This window comes from Eimeria necatrix, genomic scaffold (assembly GCF_000499385.1).
Source record: "Eimeria necatrix Houghton genomic scaffold, Enh_scaff1021, whole genome shotgun sequence".
NCBI classification, from domain to species: Eukaryota; Apicomplexa; class Conoidasida; order Eucoccidiorida; family Eimeriidae; genus Eimeria; species Eimeria necatrix.
Genome location: NW_013651830.1, coordinates 1 through 7,500, shown reverse-complemented (window position 1 = coordinate 7,500; position 7,500 = coordinate 1). Strand labels below are relative to the sequence as shown.

Here is a 7,500-nt window from a genome sequence, read left to right as displayed (position 1 = left end):
AGCAGCAGCAGTCACGGCACCACCAGCAGCAGCACTACCAGCGCTCTCGCAGCAGCAGCTGCAGTGCAGCAGATGCAGCAGCAGCAGTAGCAGCAGCAGCAGCAGCAGCAGCAGCAGCAGCAGCAGCAGCAGCAGCAGCAGCAGCAGCAGCAGCAGCAGCAGCAGCAGCAGCAGGAGGAGACCTTGGAAATGACGGGAATGAGGGGAAGTTGGAGAGACTTTGCTTTTTTGAAGAGCAGCAAAGTCTGAAGTGGCAGCAGCTTTTGGGAAATGTCCAGCAGCAGCAAACAGCCTTCGCTGGCCCCCAAACTGCGGCGAACTTCAAACGCAAAGTCCGCGTGGCCTGCAGACATTTAATTAATTATTTAATTATTTAATTAATTATTTAATTATTTAATTAATTGTTTAATTATTTAATTAATTATTTAATTTATTTAATTAATTATTTAATTTATTTAATTAATTGTTAATTTATTTAATTAATTGTTAATTAATTTAATTAATTATTAATCAATTTAATTAATTAGTTAATTAATTGTGAATTAATTTAATTAATTATTTAATTAATTTAATTAATTGTTAATTTATTTAATTAATTGTTTAATTAATTTAATTAATTGTTAATTAATTTAATTAATTGTTAATTAATTTGATTAATTATTTAATTAATTTAATTTAATTTTTCATTTATTTACTTTAGTTTGATTAATTAATCAGTTAATTTAATTTAATTTAATTTAATTTTCTTTATTTAATCTGATTTAATTTGATTTATTTAATTAGTTTAGTTTAATTTAATTTAATTTAAATAGTTTAATTTATTTAGTTTGATTGATTTCGTTTAATTTAATTGATTTGTTTAGTTTTATTTAATTTGGTTTGGTTTGACTGATTGAAAGGAAAGAAAAAGAAACAGAAAAAAGATTAACAAAGATTAAAATGAAAAAAAAGAGATAAGAAAACAAGAAAGAAACAAAGAGGACAGAAAAAGATTAAAAAGATATTATAAAGAAATTAAAAAGATATTAAAAATGTGTTAAAATGATATTTAAATGATATTTAAAAGATATTTAGGAGACATTTAGAAGATATTTAAGAGATATTTAAAAGATATTTAAAAGATATTTAAAAGACATTTAAAAGATATTTAAAAGATATTTGAAAGTTATTTAAAAGATATTTAAAAAATAAAAAAGACAAAAAGACAAGAAGGGAGCCAACAGCACATTAAAAACAGACGAAATGCATATTTAAAAAATGTGAAAAAAAGATAAAAGACAAAAAACGAAACAAAAAAAAACAGAAGGAAATGAAGATAAATAGAAAGAAATAAAAGAGATGAAAGAAATAAAAAGAAATAAAAGAAATAAAAGAAATAGAAAGAAATAAAAAGAGATAAAAGGAGATGAAAAGAGATAAAAGAAATAAAAGGAAATAAAGAGAAATAAAAAAAGAAAAAAAGAAAAAAACAAAAAGAAATAAAAAGAATTGAAAAGAAATAAAAGAAAAGTGTCTTTAATTAGCAACCTGGGGTGTCAATGAGATTCAGCATGTAAAAGTCATTTTCTTCCTTGGGATCGTCCGATCCCGATCCCGATCCCGATCCCGTGGGATCGGGATCGCTCGATCCCGATCCCGTGGGATCGCTCGATCCCGACTTTGTGGGGTTGGGATCGATCGATCCTGATCCCCGTTTTGTGGGGTTGGGATCGATCGATCCCGATCCCCGTTTTGTGGGGTTGGGATCGATCGATCCCGATCCCCTGGGATCGGATCCCGAGGGCCTGCTGTACAGCAAAGAACAAGTCCGCGCCCTAACAGTTATCCCGCGGCTGCTTTCAACTTCTGCAGAAATAAAAAAATAAAATAAATAAAATAAATTTGAATAAATAAAATTAATTAGAATAAAGAAAGAAAGTAAAATAAATTTGAATAAATGAAATTAATTCGAATAAAGAATGTTTATTTCTTCAGTTTTGTTTCTTTGCTCTAACTTCTGTTTCTTTTCATTTCTCTATTTTGCTTTGGGATTTTTCTTTATCTTTAAAGAGTTAAAAATGAAGAAATAAAAAGAAATAAAAAGAAATAAAAAGAAATAAAAAGAAATAAAAAAAAATAAATTTAAATCAATAATGAGGCAACATCTGTCCTCGGGATAAAATGATGTAAAAGGAACTAAAATAGGAATGAAGAAAATAAAAAAGAAATAAAAAAGAAACAAAAAAGAAGTAAAAACGAAATAAAATGAAATACAAAGAAATAAAAAGAAATAAAAAAGAGATGAATAAATAAATGAAAATAAAAAAGAAACCAAAAAGAAGTTAAAAGAGATTAAATGGAATTAAAAGGAATTAAAAGAAATTAAAAGAAATTAAAAGGAATTGAGAGAAAGTGAAAAAGAAAAAAGAAATAAAAATGGAGAAATAAAGGGAAATAAAAATAAAAGATAAAAAAGATTAAAAATGGAAATTAAGGAAATTAAGTGGAGACAAAGAAAAAATAAAAAAAGATAAAATGGAAATAAAAAGGAATCAAAAACGAATATAAATAAATAAATAAATATAATAAATAATAAACAGATAAATAAATAACAAGAAAGAAAATGAAAAAGGAAATGAAGATAAAACAAAATGGGACAATCCTAAACCCTAAACCCTGAACCCTAAACCCTAAACCCTAAAAAAGAAAATAAAAAGGAAATAATAAAGAAATAATAAAGGCAATAAAAAAGAAATAAAAAGAAATAAAAGGGAAACAAAAAGGAAAAAAGAGAAACAAGAAGAAGATAAAGGAGAAAGAAAAAGGAAATAAAAAGAAATAAAAAGGAAATCAAAAAGGAAATGAAACAGAAATAAAAAGGAAACAAAAAAGACAAAAAGTTAATAAAAAAGAAACAAAAAGAAATAAAAAAGAAATAAAAAGGAAACAAACAAAGGAACAAAACAGAAACAAAAGCAGGAAAAAGAAAAAAGAATAAAAGAATAAAGAAAAAAGAAAAAAAGAATAAAGAGAAAAAGGAAAAGGAAAAAAAGAATAAAGAAAAAAAGAATAAAGAGAAAAGGAAAAGGAAAAGGAAAAAAAAGAAAAAAGAAAAAAAAAAAAGAAAAAAGAAAAAAAAAGGAAAAAAAGGAAATTAAAGAAAGATAAAGACGGGACCTAAAAGAAACGAAAAGAAAAAAAGAAACAAAAGACGAAAAAAGCGAAAACAGAGACATAAGCCTAGCTGGCTAGCTAGCTAGCTAGCTAGCTAGCCAGCTAGCTAGCCAGCTAGCTAGCCCCTATATAGCTAGCTAGCCAGCTAGCAAGCCCCTATATAGCTAGCTAGCTAGCTAGCTAGCTAGCTAGCTAGCTAGCTAGCTAGCTAGCTAGCTAGCTAGCTAGCTAGGGCGTTGCGTGCCTAGGGAGTCGAGGAAGCGTTTGGGATCGTGGGGATCGATCGATCCCAGACGAGTAAGAAGAACTCGAGAAAGAAAACTTTTTCCGTGATCGACGTGAGCGATGACGCAAAAGTTTCGAATTTTGGAAACTTTTGCTGCCAAAAAAAGGCCCGCTCGCTCCTCCAACGAGCGCCTGCTGCTGCTGCTGCTGCTGCTGCTGCTGCTGCTGCTGCTGCTGCTTTTTTTCGCGCCGCTGCTGCTTTTTTTCAAGCCGCTGCTGCTGCCGCTGCTGCTGCTGCTGCTGCTGCTGCTGCTGCTGCTGCTGCTGCTGCTGCCAGAGAGGGCGGCCTTTGGGCTGCGGGCGGCAGCAGCAGCGCCGCCCGCTGCTGCTGCTGCTGCTGCTGTTGCTGCTGCTGCTGCTGCTGCTGCTGCTGCTGCGGGTTTGGGCCTTGTGGAGAAGGCACGGGAAGAGCCCTGGAGCCAAGGACTCGAGCAGCAGCAGCACCTGCTGCTGCTACGCTGCTGCTGCTGCTGCTGCTGCTGCTGCTGCAGGACAAAGCCTTCCGTAGGGGCAGATGGGCGCGGAAGGTGCAGCAGCAGCTGCTGCTGCTGCAGCAGCGGCTGCTGCTGCTGCTGCTGCTGCTGCTGCTGCTCAGACCTGCTGCCTGTGGGGTGTCCAGGGAGCCTCCTGGCCGCTGAGGTGTACGTACACCTCAGCCAGCAGCAAAACCCAGGCCGCCAGGGGGCCCCCAAAATGAAGGAGGGGGCCCCCGCCATGGGGCCCCCCGCAGCTTGCTGCTGCTGCAGCAGCAGCAGCAGCAGCAGCAGCAGCAGCTGCAGCAGCAGCAGCAGCAGGGAATGGGGGGGCTTGGAGCTCTTCTTCATGCACGCCCCTCGCGAGCCCTGCGGTGTATGTACACCCCTCAAGCAGCAGCAGCAAACACTTTTAATTCTTTCTCTTATTTCATTTTATTTTTGTTTTATTTTTATTTTATTTTATTTTATTTTTATTTTATTTCTCCTTTTTATTATTTAAAACCTTTCTTTTCTTCAAAAAGGTCTACAGAGCCACAATATCCACCAGGGGGGCCCCCGGGGGGCCCCTGGGGGCCCCCAGGGGGCCCCAGGGGCCCCCAGGGGCCCCCAGGGGCCCCCAGGGGCCCCCAGGGGCCCCAGGGGGCCCCCTTAGTGTTAAGAGCACATTTTTAATATTATTTGAATGGTTGGGATTGTGATTTGGCCAGTTATAAACCCTAAACCCTAAACCCTAAACCCTAAACCCCAAACCCTAAACGCTTTGCCGTAAACCTCAGCAGGAACGGCCGCGTAAACCCCAAGCCCTAAACCCTATACACTAAATCCTAAACCCTAAGCCCTAAACCCTAAACCCTAAACGCTAAACCCTAAATCCTAAACCCTAAACCCTAAACCCTAAACCATGGAGCTCAGCTGGAACATGCCGGAAAGAAAAAGAGCCTTCCAGGCTACCACTGAAGAACACCGCTGAGGGTTTAGGGTTTAGGGTTTAGGGTTTAGGGTTTAGGGTTTTCCTTAGAGGGCTCGGCGCCCAGGGCCTAGGCGGGTGCATGCAAATTGCCAGCGCCCTAAACCCTAAACCCCAAACCCCGAACCTTAAACCCTAAACCGCAAACCCTAAACCCCAAACCCTAAACCCTAAACCCTAAACCCTAGGGCCTAAAGCGCATGGCTTTGGACAGGCTAAAGTAATAGGTATAAGTGCAAAAGAAAGGGGAGAAGTGGTGGCTTAGCTCTAAACTCTAAACCCCAAGTCCTATGCCGGAAACCCTAAACCCTAAACCCTAAACCCTAGACCCTAAAGGCATCGTCCCAAACCCTAAACCCTAAACCCTAAGGCGTCGGAGAGCTCAGTTGCACATCAGAGACCTTGTCTTTGGTTTCAAATACATCTCGTTAGTGCGGATTATAAAACATCAGCCCTAAACCCTAAAAAAGGGTTTGGACTTGCGCAGCGTGGGCTGCGCGCGGGAGACAAAAAACAGACAAAAGAAAGCCTAAACCCTAGGCCTCGGGGCGCTGCCAACCCGCGCCCCAACCCCAACCCCAAACCCTAAACCCTAAACCCTAAACCCTAAACCCTAAACCCTCAGGACTGGGGGTCCTGGAGGGGCAGCCGGAGCTCGTCGGGCAGCTGCTCTTCGCGAAAAGGCTGCTCCGAAAAGAACACCCGCTGCAGGCGACAACTGGAGTGAATTAAAACTCGAGAAGTATAATTATAATGAGTGCCGAAGGCTTTGCGAGTGAGTTCGGCCAAGTTGAGGTGTACGTACACCCAGCCGCTGTCCATGCGCAGCGGCATCGCGCACAGAAAAGGCTTGATCCGCGTCGTTTTCTGTCCAAACAAACGCAAAAAACTCCCCAATTCCTTTTATTCTTTTTATTAATTCCTTTTTATTCTTTTTATTCACTTTTTCCGCTTCTTTTCGACCTATTTTGAGCTCTCAAAACCCCAAAATGACGAAAATCGAAGCAGCTTTCGCGCCCGCGCCGCCGCCGCTCAGGTGTACGTACACCTCAGCGCCCGCCGCACCAAGCTGACCCGAAACGCTCAACTTCGTTCATTTTTATTTATTTTGAACGCAAAAACACATTTTTACTTCGCAAACATTTTATTTATTCAAAATAAACACTTTAAGTCCTTTATTTTCCATTTAAAACGAGAAATGAAGCAGCAGAAGTGTCTCAGCAGCCGCTGCGACTGCCCGGCGTTTGCAAATGCGCGAAGGGAAGAATTTAATGCAAATAGATTTAATTTGAATTTATTTCGAATATTAATTTTAAATTTAATTCAAATAGTGTTAATTGAGCCATTCAGTTTCTCGAAAAAGACCAGACCAAGCCAAAAGCGCATGCATGCATGCATGCATGCATGCATGCATGTAGCGGAGCTGCAGTGTACAGACACCTGGAAGTTGGAAGCCCTGAATCTTCTTTTTGTATTTTTGCTGTCATATATTTGCACTTCGAAGGAAAAGAGTTTGTTGAGCTGTACATACACCCCCGCACAAATTCAATTAGATTAAATGAACATTCAGCAGAACAAACAGCAGCAAGAAGCAGCAGCAGCAGCAGCAGCAAACGCAGCAGCAGCAGCAAACGCAGCAGCAGCAGCAGCAAACGCAGCAGCAGCAGCAAAGATCATCCACAGAAGGAGAAAGAGTCTGGAAGCCGTTTAAACGGGGAAAAAAGCAAAAAACAAACAAATTAAATTAAATTAATTAAATTAAATTAATTAAATTAAATTAAATTAATTAAATTAAATTAATTAAATTAAATTAAATAAATAAATAAATTACATTTTTGACCAAAAGAACAATAACTGGCAAAGTTATCTTCAGCGCCCGCTGCGGCTCCGGCGGGCAGCAAATGCAGCAGCAGCGCAGGGGGCCCCTCAGCTCCACCACGGGGGCCCCCCCCAGTTCGCGGTCTGCTGCTGCTGCTGCTACGGAGGCCCCTGCTGCTGCAGTGCAGCAAGCCCACAGCTGCAGCGGGTGCGACCTGCAGCAGCAGCAGCAGCAGCAGCAGCAGCAGCAGCAGCAGCGGCGGCGGGGCGGCAGGTGAGGCGGCAGCAGCGCCAGCAGCGCGTGAACAGCAGCAGCAGCAGCAGCAGTGTCGCAGGTGAAACAGCAGCAGCAGCAGCAGCAGCAGCAGTGCGGCAGGTGAAGAAGCAGCAGCAGCAGCAGCAGCAGCAGCAGTGCGGCAGGTGAAGAAGCAGCAGCAGCAGCAGCAGCAGCAGCAGCAGCAGGTGAACCGCAGCAGCACCAGCAGCAGTATGGCGGGTGAAGAAGCAGCAGCATGAGCAGCAGGTGAAGAAGAGCAGCAGCAGCAGCAACAGCAGCAGCACACAGCAGCTCTGCAAGTGCAGGCGGCTCTGCTGCTGCTGCTGCTCCGACTGCAGCAGCAGCAGCAGCAGCAGCAGCAAGCGAAGAGGAAAGGAGAGACAAAAGCAGCAAAAGCAGCAGCTTAGGGTTTAGGGTTTAGGGCAAAGAGACACACTTTCTGCTGCTGAGGCACCTGCAGCAAGAGCAGCAGCAGCAGCAGCAGCAGCAGCAGCAGCAGCAGCAGCAGCAGCAGCAGCAGCAGC

General features: G+C 41.2%; 3 protein-coding genes across 3 annotated transcripts; 1 reads left to right on the top strand and 2 right to left on the bottom strand.

Moving 5' to 3' along the window:
- Positions 1–1,519: 1,519 nt before the first annotated feature.
- Positions 1,520–2,010, bottom strand: ENH_00000830 (hypothetical protein; the record flags this gene model as incomplete). The annotated part of the gene is made up of 2 exons (XM_013578144.1): positions 1,520–1,845; positions 1,995–2,010. The coding sequence occupies 2 exons, from the start codon at positions 2,008–2,010 to the stop codon at positions 1,520–1,522; spliced, it is 342 nt and encodes a 113-aa protein (XP_013433598.1).
- A 1,367-nt stretch (positions 2,011–3,377) lies between these two features.
- On the bottom strand, positions 3,378–4,154 carry ENH_00000820 (hypothetical protein; the record flags this gene model as incomplete). The annotated part of the gene is made up of 1 exon (XM_013578143.1): positions 3,378–4,154. The coding sequence occupies one exon, from the start codon at positions 4,152–4,154 to the stop codon at positions 3,378–3,380; it is 777 nt and encodes a 258-aa protein (XP_013433597.1).
- A 2,285-nt stretch (positions 4,155–6,439) lies between these two features.
- ENH_00000810 (hypothetical protein) lies at positions 6,440–7,123 on the top strand (the record flags this gene model as incomplete). The annotated part of the gene is made up of 2 exons (XM_013578142.1): positions 6,440–6,575; positions 6,888–7,123. 2 exons carry the CDS (start codon positions 6,440–6,442, stop codon positions 7,121–7,123), a joined length of 372 nt encoding a protein of 123 aa, XP_013433596.1.
- Positions 7,124–7,500: the final 377 nt, after the last annotated feature.